Here is a 15,618-nt window from a genome sequence, read left to right as displayed (position 1 = left end):
TGTTTGACGAAGGCCAAGAGCTTATTTAAGAGACAGGGCCCGAAAGTTAAGAGCAACAAGAGGATTATGAGTGGTCCCATTAAGGTCGAGAGCAGGGTGGTCAGCCAGGGGGAGTTTTGGAACCATGATTCGAACCAACCTTGCTGGGCTTCCCGTTCCCTCTTTCTGCGCTCTAGTCCTTCTCTTACTTTGGCCATGGACTCTCTCACTACCCCTGTATGGTCTGCGTAAAAGCAACACTCTTCTTTGAGGGCTGCACAGAGGCCCCCTTGTTGTAAAAAAATCAGGTCTAGGCCTCGTCTGTTCTGTAACACCACTTCTGACAAAGAGGTTAGGGATTTTTCCAAGGCCATCATAGACTTTTCTATTCGTGCAATGTCTTCATCAATGGCGACTCTCAGGGTGATTAGGCCCTGATGTTGTGTAGTCAGGGAAGCAATGCCCGTGCCCGTTCCAGCCGCCCCCAGGGCGAACAGTGTTGCTAGAGTAATAGCTGTAACGGGCTCCCTCTTATGTCTGGGAGCTGGGGTATCTTGGTCCCAAAAGTTGTAGAGGACCTCCTCTGGGTGGTATGTAATCTTGGGTACTACTACTACCATGACACAGAATTCTCTGCTGTGGTCGAAGACAGCCAAATGGAGACAGGGCGTCAGCCCAGTCCGTGAGCATATCCACCACCCCCCGATTTCGGGAATGACGTAGGTCTTGTCGGTGAAGTTGGTGTCATTGTCAGTCTGGGCACACAGGGTTTGTTTATCTGTAGGAACCGTGCCTAAGCAGGTCCCCGAACCCCATACTTGTTTCATGGTAAGGCCCACCTTGCGGTCTCCCCAAGAGCACTGTGGTGGGTTAGAGAGAGTGGATAAGTTGTAGGTGGCATTTAAACCCACGGCCTCGTAGTAAGGTGGGTGTGAGGTGTAACAAAGCCAGCAGGATTGAGTCGCATTAGGATTGGAGTGGTTAAGGGCCCCGTAGGTTTCTTTGATCAAGGCCCACAGGGGTTCTTGGGTTTCTGGTGGGTCTGTCTGGGTTAGCTGAAGAGAGGGGGTAGGGGTAGGCGAGGTCACAACATTTGCGGCATTTGTCCCTTGTGGTGAGGGGCGGGGGGGTGTAATAATCTGGTTGGGCCCCATAACTTGGGTCTGGGCGGGTTGTAGGACTTGCTGAACATACAATGTTGCACTATTGCTTCCCGTACCATAGGTATCATATATCACTACCCCCCAGGACAGCCCGGAAATCCATCTATTTTCAGTCCGTCCCTGCTGTGTGAATGATAGTCGGATCTGGTCGCTGCATTGCCCTGGGTTGGAGGGTCGTCCCTGCCAATCTGATTTTGGAAGAGGACCCGTGAAGGACATATTGATCAGGTCTGGCCTGGTCACCGACCACTTCCGATACCCATCATTGGAAGTAACACAGCCCCAGGATTTACAGTAGCGGCTCACCATTCCCCCACAGGTTTTTATGTTTTCTCGCTGATGTCCCGGGCAGGCATAAAACCCGAGAGACCTGACCCTACACTTGGAGTATCCTGATTGTTCGATTAATTTTGTAAGGTTAAAATATAAGTCCGGCCACCACTTATCTTTCGGTTGGGTGGCTGTGGTCCGGTTTAGCTCTTCGTAGGTCTCTCCATTTTTTAAGATCCATGTGACTTGAAAAGGCTGGTGGGGGTTTTGGTAGGTGTGCCCCCCTTTTTCCAGGACCCCCAGTACCCCCAGAGTAACCCAGAGTAGAGAGTCCCGCATTGTTCTGAGGTTGGGGTGAAGGGGGTGTGGCGGACAACCAGCCTCGTGGGTCTCGTAGGGATGGAGCCGGTAACCAGGTCAGGGTGTCCCAAGGGAATAGCACCCCAGGAGTAGGAAGCAGATGGCTAGGTATGTGAGGGCCAGGGACAGTCGAAGAATGGAGGACCAATTGCGGGGGGCCGCGGCCGCTAATCTAATGGCAAAAAGTATGGCCAGAGCTGTGATTGTTAGCAGCCACAGCGGGTGATGCCAGGTCAGCATCGGATATCAGGATGTGGTCCCCCAATTATTTTGGGATTGACGACAGAGGGGTTCGGGTGATGGTCAGTTTGGTCGGCCCCGTGAGGGTGGAGTGGTAGGAGTAATTGGGAGGAGGGGCCTGGGCCGGGGCCGCCCCTGTCTCTGGGAGACCCGGGGGAGCTCGTTTGAGCCGGGTCAGGTGATACCAGGGCTCGTGTCCCAGCAGTTTGGCTGCCGTGGGAGTGGTGAGGATTACAGTATGGGGCCCCGTCCAGCGAGGTTGTAGCAGGCGGGGACTCAAGGTTTTTAGCAGTACCTGATCTCCCGGGGCCAGAGGCTGAGTTGGCCCCTCGTCGTCTGTCGGTTGTGGCAGGACCCGGTTTGCGTGTTCTCTCAGCAAGGATCGTAGGAGGGAGAAGAGGGGGAGGTACCCCGCAAGTGGGGGAGCCTCTCCCTCTGGGAGGTGAGTCAGGAGATAGGGCCTGCCGTAGAGCAGTTCAAAAGGGGTCAAACCTGTTTTGGAGTGTGGTGTGGTGCGAATGCGAGTGAGCGCCAGAGGAAGGAGGTCGACCCAAGACAGCCGCAGTTCTGAGGCAAGCTTGGTCAGGTGCGTCTTGATGATGCCGTTCACCCGTTCTACTTTGCCTGACGATTGGGGCCGATAGGGGATGTGGAGATGCCAGTCGATGCCCAGAGCCGTAGCCACCTGCTGGGAGATCTGTGAGATAAATGCAGGCCCATTGTCAGACTGGAGGGAGTTTGGCAACCCAAATCTGGGAATGAGATGGGTCGTCAAGACTTCTGTCACCGCCGCTGCCGTCTCTCGGGCGGTGGGGAAGGCCTCGACCCATCCTGAAAAGGTATCCACCAAGACCAGCAGATAGCGGTAGGTTCGATGTCTGGGCATGTGGGTGAAGTCTATCTGCCAATCCTGCCCGGGCATATGTCCCCTTAGCTGGTGAGTCTCCTGTGGGGGTCGGAGTCCTCCTTGAGGAGAGGTGGAAGCACAGGTTAGGCAGGAGCGGTGGACCGCATATATGGTCTGTCTGAGATGTAGGGGAGAAAAGACAGGGCTGAGAAAGGAAAAGAGAGCCCTTGGCCCGATGTGGAGGGTATTGTGGATTTGGGATATTATGGCCTTAGCCTGGCGCTCAGGAAGCACCGGTTTATTATGGAGTAGTATCCATCCCGACGGGTGCCTCTGAGCCCCTTCCTGTGCCAGCAAGGCTCTGGCTTCTTCGCTGGAATAATCTGGGTTGAGGGTGGATCTCAAAGTCAGCAAGGGCTCGGGGGCTTGTTGTAAGGTGATTTGTCGAGCCACTTGATCTGCCATATTATTACCCAGAGCGACACTGTCATGAGTATTTTGGTGTCCCTTGCAGTGTATGATAGCGACCTCTTTGGGCAGAGATAAGGCATCTAACAGTCGAATAATGTGGGGGGCATTACAGATGGGGGATCCTTTAGTGGTCAGGAAGCCCCGCTCTTTCCAGATTGCCGCGTGAGAATGGGCAATCAAGAAGGCATATTTGGAGTCTGTGTAAATATTGGCCCTTTTTTCTTTTGCTAGGTGTAAGGCTCTAGTTAGGGCTGTTAGTTCAGCCTTTTGAGAGGTCGTCCCGGGTGGCAAGGGCTGAGCCTCCAGGACTTCTCGGGTGGTTACCACAGCATAAGCCGCCCTTCGGTTTCCATCAGGATCTCGCTTTGAGCTCCCATCGACGAACAAAGTTAGCTCTGGATCTGGTAGAGGTTCGGAAAACAGGTTGTGAGGTGGTTGCATAAGGGACTCAAGGACCTCTGAGCATAAGTGGGCTGGGGGTTCTGAGGAGAGGGGGAGGGAGGGCAACGAAGAAAGCGGGTTTAATTGTGGAGAACGACTCACGGAAACTTGCGGATTGTCCAAAAATACCAGGTGAAACTGCTGGAGCCTGGATTCGCTGAGGTCAGAGAGAAATCTAGAGGCTAAAAGATCGCCAAGGCGATGAGGTGAGAAGATGGTCAGGGGCTGACCATGAATCAGCTTTTTAGCATCAGCGTACAATGTTGCTGCTGCCGCTAGTGCCCGCAGGCAGGGGAACCATCCCCTGGCTGTGGGGTCAAGTTGTTTGGATATGTAAGCAACAGGCAGCAGTTCGGGGCCAATCGGTTGCACCAGGGCTCCAAAGGCTATCCCTCCCTTTTCATCAGTGTATAGATGGTGTGGATAGTTGGGATTTGGGAGAAAGAGAGGGGGTGCAGCCAATAGGGTTGAGCGTAAAGCGTGGAAGGCCTTAGTCACTTCAGTGGGGGAAGACAGTGGTCCTGTGGGAGTCTCTTTAGCAGCGGCATATAGGGGTTTGGCCAGGGTGGCGTAGTTTGGGACCCAGTGTCGGAAGAACCCCATCAGTCCTAGGAAGGACAATATCTGGTCTCCGTTGGCCGGAGGACAGATGGACCTGAGGAGGCTACACCGATCTGCCGTCAGGGCCTTAGTGGTAGGGGTGATTTTGAGGCCTAGATAGACAACAGAAGTCTGAGTCAGTTGGGCCTTGGATTGTGAGGCTCTGTAACCCTGGGAGCCAAGGAAATTAAGAAGAGTTGCAGAATGTTGTCGGGAGGTTTTTTCTGAGGGGCTGCAAAGGAGCAGGTCGTCTACATATTGGAGGAGGGTGCTAGGGCGGAGCGAGCATCTGGCCAGGTCTCGGGACAGAGCCTGTCCGAAGTAATGGGGACTGTCTCTGAACCCCTGAGGGAGTACAGTCCATGTGAGCTGGGTGGTAAGCTGAGTGTCGGGGTCAGTCCAGGTAAAAGCAAAGAGGAATTGGCAGTCGGGGTGGAGTGGGATGGTAAAAAAGGCATCTTTGAGGTCAATGACGGTAAAATGAGAGGTTTTGGGAGGTATGGAAGAAAGGAGAGTGTAGGGGTTAGGGACAAGTGGATGGGCAGGGACCACCGCCGCGTTGATCAGGCGGAGATCCTGCACTAGCCGGTAGTCTCCTGAAGCCTTTCGAACAGGAAGGATGGGTGTGTTACAGGGGGAAGTCGTGGGGATCAAAAGACCCTGTCCTCTGAGACGGTCGATGATGGGCTTTAGTCCCCTGAGGTTATGAGTAGACAAAGGAAACTGGGGCCTGGCTGGGAAGCAGGTGGGGTCTCTTAGCCGGATGAGGACTGGAGGGTGGTGCCGAGCCACCACCGGGACTCGGGTGTCCCAGACCTCAGGATTAACAGAAGAGGTTGGGGGGTCAACAAGTAACATTAGGAAGGCCCCTGACGTGGGAGCCGATCCTGGAGTCAGGTGAAGAGTGGCCTTCAGCTTAGCGAGTATATCTCTTCCCAAGAGAGGAGTAGGGCAGGAGGGGATGACCAAAAAGGAGTGGGTAAATAGGCAGGAATCTAATTGGCAGAACAGTGGTTGGGTTTGGAGTGGACACGAGGGTTGGCCGTCAATGCCCATAACCGAAACCTGGGAAGGACGTAAAGTGCCCCCGAAAGAGGAAAGGACCGAATAGGTAGCCCCCGTATCAACTAGAAAGTTGATGGACTTACCCGCTACCTGGAGCGTTACCCTAGGCTCGGCTTGGGTTATTGGGGTCCCCGAGTCTGGGCGGCATCAGTCATCATTGAAGCTCAGCAGTTCCGAGGCCGGAGGAGGGCAGGAGGTCTCCCTGGGGCGCTCTGGTCTCCAGCCCCTAGAGGTCGGAGCCCGAGAGGCCCGGGGACAGTCACTAGCCCAGTGTCCTCGTTGTTTGCACAACGGGCATGGCTTGGAAGGAGGCCGCGGATTGGGGCACATCTTGGCCCAGTGTCCTTCTTGGCCGCACTTGAAGCAGGCCCCCGGAGGGGGGTTTTGGGGCCCCGAGCCCGCCGCCGGCCGGAGGGCTGCTACCAAGGCCTGGGTTTGCTGGTTTAGGAGGCTTGCCTGAAATTCGGCCTTTTGTTTGAGCCTTGCCTTTCGGCTGGCCTCAGCAGTTTCTTCACGGGCGTTATAAACTTTAAAGGCCATTTTTACCAGGTCTCGAATAGGGGTCTGAGGGCCATCCTCAGCCTTGGCCAGTTTTTTTCGGATGTCAGGTGCGGATTGGGAGATAAAACGATTGGCCAAGGTAGCTGCCCCCATGGGGGACTCAGGGGACAGTCTGGTGTATTGAACAAGGGCCTCAGTCAGCCGATTAAGAAACATGGCTGGGTTTTCATCGGGCCCCTGAGTCACCTCATCTAGTTTGAGGAGGTTTACCACTTTATGAGAGGACGTTTCCATCCCATCAAGGAGACACTCTATCATATAGCGTACCCGCAGCTGGCCGCCACCCCCTTCCTGGTAGTTCCAATCAGGGTCGGTGTCAGGAACTGCCTGAGCTCCCGGGGGGCGCTCGGGGGAGGGGTTGGCACTATGCCGCTGGTCGGCCTTAGCCCTGGCTGCCGTCCAAATGGCCTGCCTCTCCTCGGGGGTGGTGGTAGATCCCAGGATGACATATATGTCCTGCCATGTTAAGGCATAGGCACGGGTCAGACCAGTAAACTGCTTAATGTACTGAGTGGGGTTGGAGGAAAAGGATCCCAGCTTGGCCTCAATCTGTGCTAAGTCCTGGAGAGAGAAGGGGACGTGGACCTGGGCCAGGCCCTCGGCTCCGGCCACTTGCCGCAGAGGGAGTAGCGGGGCTGGGGGAGGGGGCGGGGAGGCCCCTGGAGGGTTGCTATGGGAGCGGGTGTGGGAGCTAACCGGAGACGAGTAGGGAGTGACGGGGGGAAGGGGAGGATACAAGATAGGGCTAATGGCCGGAGAATCTGGGGCCGGCGGTGAAGCCTCAGGGGCGGGAACAGGAGCAAAAGAGGCCGGAGTAGGGTTAGAGGGGGAGGGGTTAGGAGGGGCCGGAGAGGAGGGGGAAGAGGTAGGAGGGGCCGGAGTGGAAGGGGAGGGAGTAGGAACCGGAGAGGAAGGGGAGGGGGCCGTGGGAGAGGCGTAGGGAGGGGGGGCCACCAGATCTTCTGGGGGAACAGAGAAAGCAGAGGACTCAGAAGCGGGAGGGGTTGGCTTAGCTCGGGAGGGTGGAGTCGGGGGGGCCATGGTGAGTAGGATCTGGCTAGGAGCACACGTAGTGCACAGGGTGGGGCGAGAGCGCAAAGCCCAAAAGGCCTGAACATAGGGGACCTCAGACCATTTTCCCGTTCTCCGGCAGTAATTATCCAAATCACGGAGGACGTCAAAGTCTAGTGTCCCTGTGGCTGGCCATTGTGAGCCATTATCTAGGGAATACTGAGGCCAGGCCTGTGAGCACAGAAAAGTGAGCTGCTTGGGACGGATATCTCTCTTTAGCCCTAGAGTCCGCAGGTTAGCTAGCAGGCACTCTAAGGGGGTGGAGTATTGGGGATCGGGTTTGGAGGCTGTCGATCCCATGGCGACCACGGGGCGTGGAGGCAACCCCCGCTGTCCGAACATCTTCGGACGAGTCGAGGGGAGCCGGAGGTCCGTGTAGTCGCGGGGAACGTCTTCCTCACGGCCGCAGGGACCCGGAAAGGCCGAAGCCGGAGGTCTACTCAGCCGCTGGGGACGTCTCCCCACTGGCTGGTGACCGGGAGGGCCCAGTAAGTGCGCACTGGTTACGGAGCCCTAGGAAGTGATCGCCAGGGAAGGCAGGCCCCAAAGCCGAAGGGACTTACCCCGTATCCTGCCGTCCGGGGGGTTGGTCAGCCGCCTGGGTCCGGGGCTACCGCGGCGGTGGAGCTCGAGGGGGGGCCCCAACGGCGAGTGCCGGGGGCCCCTCAACTCGAGCCCCACGTTGGGCGCCAGATGTTAGAAAACGCCGAGGGAGAAAGAAAAAGCCGCCTCTAAGGACCGGTGGTAAAGGCCTTTTTATTAAGCGTCGCTCTCGCTCTCGGGCAGAACTCCCGGGGGGCTGGTGAGTGAGGAGACAAAGGGAGTCTGCAAGGTATGAGGGGTGGGGAGGGGTTTTATAGTCCGGGCAGGGCGTCCAGGCCAGGTCTTTTCATATAAGGAAGAAAGCGCGGGCTACAGCGGTGGTCAGTGTCCGAGGGCTGTGTTGGTACCTGATTGGACCAGGCTGCAGGGGGCCAGCCCCTGAAAGTTTAGCCAGCCTCCGGAATTTGCCTTGTAGCACTTTCCCGGGGGCATGCCCCGACCTTTCAGGTTGGTCATCACTTTCCTTCCAAGGAGTAAGCGTCTTTTAATTTCATGGCTGCAGTCACCATCTGCAGTGATTTTGGAGCCCAAAAAAATAAAGTCTGACACTGTTTCCACTGTCTCCCCATCTATTTCCCATGAGGTGATGGGGCCAGATGCCATGATCTTAGTTTTCTGAATGCTGAGCTTTAAGCCAACTTTTCGACTCTCCTCTTTCACTTTCATCAAGAGGCTTTTTAGTTCCTCTTTACTTTCTGCCATAAGGGTGGTGTCACCTGCATATCTGAGGTTATTGATATTTCTCCCAGCAATCTTAATTCCAGCTTGTGCTTCTTCCAGCCCAGTGTTTCTCATGATGTACTCTGCATATAAGTTAAATAAGCAGGGTGACAATATACAGCCTTGAAGTATTCCTTTTCCTATTTGGTTGCTCCTCAGTCACGTCCAAGTCTTTGCAACCCCATGGACTGTAGCCTGTTAGGCTCCTCTGTCCATGGGATTTTACAGACAAGAGTACTAGAGTGGATTGCCATTTCCTTCTCCAGGGGATCTGTCCCGACCCAGGGATCGAACCTGGGTCTCCCGCATTGCAGGCAGACTCTTCACTGTCTGAGCCACCAGGGAATCCCAATTAGCACATAATCTCACCCAAGGCAATGCCTTTCATCGCTGTCTCCTTTCTGCTTTCTAAAACCTCATTTCTTTTAGTAACCTTTGTGTTCATCTTATATTTATTTCACCTATAGTGTTTAGAGGCCTATCTTAGTGTAATTTTTCCTAACTATTATCCCTTTCCTCTTCCCCTACCCCCAGGAGACATTATATTCCTGGGTAACTCTTTGGTGTCATCCTGAACGCTTTCATCTCAATCCCTAATAAACAATTAATGGATTTGTTATAGCCACGCTTTCCGGGAAACAAACTCACTCAGAAGGACAATGAAGATAGTGGAGTGCAGTTTATTACACCGGCGGGCCCAAGGCAGAGTCTCCTCTTAGCCAAGTGCCCCGACCAGCATTTGTGAAAATCTTTTATACCCCATGTGTACGTGTCCAAACCCACCACCCCAATCCCTTGATGCTTATAAAGGAAGGGTAAATACAATCACAATAACCCCATCATTCACGTGTTATGTGTTCAAACAGTTAATAATCGATAAGCCCACGGTTACATTCCAACCAGTTAATAACTGATAAGCCTGTGCTTACATTCTGATAGATAGTGTCCGGAGGGAGGGGTGATTAGTGTCTGTTTTCTCTTAAGTGATGAGTAACCTGGATATGATCTTCAAGGTTCCCCTGTCCGGAGGGGGTCTTATCCTTCCATTGTCGTTCCCACAGGCACTAAGCAGAGAGTTCAGAGTCCACTGGAGAGGTGGCCGAGCACAATCAGCACAGACAGGCCTGAGATGGAGTCCAGGCCCTATGAATTTCTTCTTCAGATTAGCAAAGCCTCTCAAACTTTAATGTGCATAAGAATGACCTGAGGAACTTGCCAAAAGATAGATTCCTGGGTTCCACCTGGTTCAAACGTGCAACCTCAAAGTTTGTATTTTTACAAAGACTCCAGATACTTTTAAGCTAATTGATCTGGAAATTGAAAATCACAAGATAGAAAGGTCAAGGCCCAGAAGTGGTAATACAGTGGGCCTCTAACCAAAAGCAGGCAGAACAGTTCTTAGGATACTAGATAGTATTTCCCGCCCACCCCCACTTTCCTGTGCCTGATTTCATTCTTCATAATGTTAGCATCTCTAACAAAATTTTTACTTTAAACTAGAGGCAACTGGTTCAACTCTGACTCTTCTTATCTACCTCACTGTTTGGCTGCTGTGGTCTTTTGTCTTTTCATTAAGTCTTTGCAGCTTTCAGACCACTAAGCTAGAAGTGGCCTCTTCTCTTCTGAATGCCTGACACACTTACTCAGGGTATCCCAGCCTTGGCACTGTTAGTATTGGCAGGCGTCAGCACAGAAATTAAGAGCAAAGCTTCTGAAGTCATTCAGACCTGGGTTTGAACCTCACTTCTACCACTTAATAAATACTTGTCTTTCGGTGCATAAATTCAGTGTAACCATCTGTAAATTATAGTAGGGGATTATAGTAGGACCTAAGGCAGGAAGTGGTTGTGAGGATTCAATTGTTGGGGGAGTGTGTAATTTCCTCAGTTCAGTCTTGCCACAACAAAGATTTGACATGGCAGACCAGTGTTACAGCTCAGTTACAGCTCAGAGTTTTCTTTGGCAAACAAAGGATAGTACACCCTCAAGCATGCGGGCAGGCTGACCCTAAAGGAGAGGTATCTATCCCTCTTGGCTTCCCCTTTTTATATGTTTGTCTACTCCGCCCTTTGAGCCTTCCCTATGCAAATTGGGCTGGCCGAGAAGGGGGCCTGTTTATTTCACCTGAGGTTCTCACTCCTGTCCTCGGGTTTTCTTTTGTTCCATTTTTGCAGGATTTTTTCCTCTCTTTGTCTTTTAGCCACTGCCATTTAGGACTTCTTTTTCCTATTCTAACTACCTAACACAATGAAATGATACGTATTTTAAAAAGTACTTAACATAATGTGTAAGCATTCAATATATTGGCTATCATCATCACTATCTTATTTTGCATATAAAATACTATTATTTACCTTTTAACAAGCAGACTTCTTACTCCCTTGCGGGTAAAACTTCTTTATGCATAATGTATTAATCATATCTTATACTTCCTGTATTTTATGATGTTTTGCCATCTTAAAAAAGCTTGCAGGCCAAAGAAAACACCTCTGGTAGGGCTAACCCACTCTTACAGAGAGCAAAGAACTCAGCTGGAACTGTTTCTTTCATTTGCAGACCAACCAATCCTGGGTCTAGAGCCACAACCACCTCCTTATCTAAAGCTCACAGATGAAGCCCATATTCCTCTGCCCTAGATCATTCCAAGGCCAGGTACCAGGCAACCTGAACCAATTCTATAGCCCAAAGCCTGCTGGAATTACTCCAACTGGCTAATCCTAAAGTTTACCCTGCCCCAGCTCTTTCTCTGTGGTTTCTCACAGAAACTCCCATAAAGACTCTAGCATTAATTTTTTCCTTGCTCCTTTCTGCCAAATGACCCAACCTCAGTGATTCCTCTGTGATCCTGCATGACATAAAGTGACCTCTTCTCTAGGACCTGTGAGTATAATCAACCTCCAAGCTTCATTCTCTTTTCCTCCTGTGGCCACACTGTCCATTCTCTACCATACCCAATACAGGTATTCTTACAACACATGGCTTATATCATCCTTGTACTTACTTCTTGCTTTTCTTCCATTGCGTAGAGGAGATAATTCCAGGCCTCCCTCTCTCCTCAATGTGGAACTATAACATGGGACGCTTGGGAAAATCTAGATGTTTCCACTAAAGACAATAGTAACAAAATTGAATTGGGAATTCATTTGAAGAAGAGACTGTAGCCTCCATGAGCATGTGTAAATGTAATGTAAACAATTCTCCCCTACTCTTTAAGATGTTGCTTCTGACCCAAGACAATACTATTGAGGAACAATACTCAGGTCTTAATCCTGGACAGGTTCCTGTAGAAGCTGTTCCAGTCTTTAATGCATTTGCCATCAACTTCTGATATTTTCCAGTTGCAAAGTGAAAGTGAATTGTAGTTAAAGTAGCCTGAAGGGAAATTAATTAGATTTTTTCCCATTAATCTTTTGAGAGGATGTCCTGTCAGCAATGAAGCATTTCACTGTTAATCAGAAAATCAGCTGCATATGCTGGACTGTAGAAAAGATATATCTCAAATCAGTCAATTTTGCACTCGTCAGCAGCTCAAGTGAAATATTTGGTGGAGTTAGGGTATAAAACTGTTACCCAAGAGGAAGATTCTATTCCATTCATCACACATGTATTGAACTCCTTTGTACTCAACACTGTTAGAGATTGCAAATGCAAAGAAGTTCTAAATTCAGACAGTTTGGGTTGGAATCCTAGTCGTATTAACAGGGGTAAAGTTTCTTTAAGTTCTTATATTAGGTCACAGAGAGATTCCAAAACATAGCAGCTTAAGTCAGATAGTCAGTTGTTTGTCTCTCATAAACGTCCAGATGGGCTGTGCTGCACAAGATCCTCCAGGATCCCAGTTCCCAGTTTTGTGCTGTGCTGTTCCCTAACATATTGTCTTCATCTGCCTCATTAAAGCTGGCTCACTGCCATGTCTTCAGTCAAAGTCCCAAGGACGATGTTCTAAGCCAAGATTCAGAAATGAAATGTATCACTTCCGCTCACATCGTATTTGCCCAAAATTGCCTTGTAACCCAGTTACCAGGGCAGAACCAGCTGCAAGGGAACCTGGGAAGGGCTGTCTCTACCAGGGCAGCTGTGTGTCCATCTTAAACGAAAAGTGCAGGTTCTATTGGTAGAAGGTCAACATGGGGAATGTTCAAAATGTCTGCCACACCTCCTGGAACTTCTGTTTCTTTATCTCTGAAATGGGGGTTATCACAGTATCTACTTCATAGGGTTGTGTAAGACTTAAATGAGAAAACAGAAGACAGGTTTTAGTACAAGTGAAAACACATTTGAAAGTGAAGTGGAAGTGTCATTCACTCAGTCATGTTTGACTCTTTCCAATCCCATGGACCATAGCCCACCAGACTCCACAGTCCATGGAGTCTCCATGCAAGAATACCAGAATAGGTTGCCATTTCCTTCTCCAAGGGATCTTCCCAACCCAGGGATTGAACCCAGGTCTCCCACACTGTAGGAAGACCCTTAACTGTCTGAAAACACAGTTAGTGTTTAGTAAATGTTACAAATTGTAATTATTAAGAAAAAATACGTCCTCTCCAATGCTTGCAATCCATCAATGGAGAGAATTGCTTAAATCATTAACTAGTGAGAGCACATAGGATGGCGCAATTAATTTTCTGGAGTGGAAAGAACAGGAATTAGAGGAAGGAGTTGTAGCAGGGGTGGCAGTTGAGCAAGTCCTTAAAAAAAAAATAAACAGGACTTTGCAGGGAAGAAAAGAGACAGCAGCATATTCCAGCAAAATAGCACAGCATGAGAGGGCTTGGAAATAGGGAAGTGGAACCGGGCAATATTTTTCATGTCATGATCCTTGAAACTCTTATTTTAGCATCATCTGGGATCCAGCCAGGAAGCACAGACTACAGTAGTTGGTCCTTGAAAACTACATTTCAAAGAAATCTGCCCAAGTATATGCTTCAAACTGGCTCAGAGCATAGAGCTCCTAGGGCAGAGGATGATGAATTTTGTGTGGATCACAAAGAATGAGGCTGCCTATTTGATGAAAAGCTTTGCAGATAAACAATATTAAAGGACTTAAAAATATTAGAATAACATGTCACCATTTTCTACGCATTCAGTTCTAAGGTCAACCACCTAAACTAATGGATATAAGAACTAAGAACACCTTCAGTTATTAGCCAGTACCAAACTGATTATACACACCATATTCCATAAAACAGGTGTTTGTTCACACAGATTTTGCTGGTACAAAGCTGGTTCTGATCTTTTTTTGTATAATTTTGAATGTCAAGAAATATTTCTCATCATTAACAGAATAATGTCATCTTAGAAATTGCCACAAGCACATAAAAAGCATATTTTTCTGACTCCTAACAGGTATACACGTAAGATACCAATGACAACAAAAAACTGAACACATGTGATCACAGTGTTAACTCTGCAGAGCTTTACTCCCGGAACTGTTTTTGTTAAGATTATTCATCATCTTTCAAATTTGAACTGATAACGAATTATCATATTTCTTCAGCCAAGACCTGAAGAATATTTTCTGAGTAACCACTGGGAAATAAATTGGGATGAATCATATCAGCAAAATGATAAATTCTACTCAACAGATCAAATTTTTATTTTAATTTCATTTTTCATTTTATTAATTATTTTATAGACCTGTAGGTTACCTGCATTTGTAAATGCAGTGTAATTTAAGAGAACACATATAATGCATGCCATTAAAAACTCTAGAGGGAAGTTTCGCATCCCACAGCTACTGTGACTAGGTGAAGCAATGTGAAAAGCACCACACAGCTTTGCTGCACTAATTGAACCTTAGTTGTGTCATGTGCTGGACGAAGAAAGGACTGTGTTAAGACAGTCAGCATAGTATGAAAAGTTTTCACCTAAACAAGGAGTTTTTTTGGTAACATGCTGGGCCAACATGGTTCGTGGTTTTCTTAAAAAAATATGCCAGATTCCTTTGAATTATAAAAATAAATAATTTCATCTATACTTTAGGTGAAAGACAATACCTTTAACAGAGAAGAAAAGCTATTTCGATCTTTAGAAAAGACTGTGAGGCACTGTGTGAAGAACATTTCATTCTTTCTTCAACACATACAGGTGGGTGAGACACCACTGTTTTTTTCAATGTTTCTCTACAAGAAGGTCTTGATGTCTCTGGTTTTAATAAGGAGTAGATGTGACTGTTCATTCATTTATATGATGACACCTATTGTACCAAATTTGGGAGGCTCCAAGGTGCTGGTGAAGGAAGCTAATACAAAGACTTGAGTTTTGCTCTCTGTTCCCTTCCTCTTCCATCCTTCCTCTAATCTAAGTCATCACACAGAGGGACAAGCATGGTTCACATGCTTGCCACATGGGACTGGACCATTAGCATAGTTTCTTTATAATATGCTAAATGGCAGACTAGGTAGAAATGTTATTTGTTTGATTATACCAACATATGTCTTTCCTGGCCCTAAAACACAAATTTGCAAATTCAAGATTAGGACTGAGAGAAAAAAGAAAACCAAAAGAGGGGAAAAAGTAAAACTAGAGAAATTAAAAAGTAAAAAGTGCATAATATAAAGGCCATAAGTTTAGTTCAGCTCAGTCTCTCTGTTGTGTCTGACTCTGCGACCCCATGGACTGCAACACACCAGGCCTCCTTGTTAATCATCAACTCCTGGAACCTGCCCAAACCCACGTCCATCAAGCCAGTGATGCCATCCAACCATCTCATCCTCTGTCGTCCCCTTATCCTCCTGCCTTCAATCATTCCCAACATCAGGGTCTTTTCTAATGAGTCAGTTCTTCTCATCAGGCGGCCAGAGTATTAGAGCTTTAGCATCAGTCCTTCTAGTGAATATTCAGAGTTGATTTCCTTTAGGATTGACTGGTTTGATCTCCTTGCTGTCCAAGGGACTCTCAAGAGTCTTCTCCAACACCACAGTTCAAAAGCATCAATTCTTTGACTCTCAGCTTTCTTTATGGTCCAGCTCTCACGTCCATTTGTGACTACTGGAAAAACCACAGCTTTGACTAGATGGACCTTTGTCGGCAAAGTAATGTCTCTGCTTTTTAATATGCTGTCTACGTTGGTCATAGCTTTTCTTTCAAGGAGCAAGTGTCTTTTAATTTCATGGCTGTAGTCACCATCTTCAGTGATTTTGGAGCCCAAAAAAAGAAAGTCTGTCACTGTTTCCATTGTTTCCCCATCTATTTGCCGTGAAGTGATGGGACCAGATGCCATGATCA

The 15,618-nt window shown here is 48.9% G+C and overlaps 1 protein-coding gene across 1 annotated transcript in view; it reads left to right on the top strand.

Annotated features, from left to right (window-relative positions):
* The window catches only part of ARHGEF38 (Rho guanine nucleotide exchange factor 38), a 147,074-nt gene that overhangs the window by 112,583 nt on the left and 18,873 nt on the right, over positions 1 to 15,618 (top strand). Inside the window, exon 8 of the mRNA XM_043870902.1 lies at positions 14,374 to 14,478. Within this exon, the coding sequence (XP_043726837.1) occupies positions 14,374 to 14,478 (105 nt within the window). The remainder of the gene's footprint in view (positions 1 to 14,373; positions 14,479 to 15,618) is intronic.

The sequence above is a fragment of the Cervus elaphus genome, chromosome 17, assembly GCF_910594005.1.
Source record: "Cervus elaphus chromosome 17, mCerEla1.1, whole genome shotgun sequence".
Lineage (NCBI taxonomy): Eukaryota > Metazoa > Chordata > Mammalia > Artiodactyla > Cervidae > Cervus > Cervus elaphus.
The sequence above is the reverse complement of the archived record's forward strand: the minus strand, read 5'-3'. Positions and strand labels throughout refer to the sequence as shown.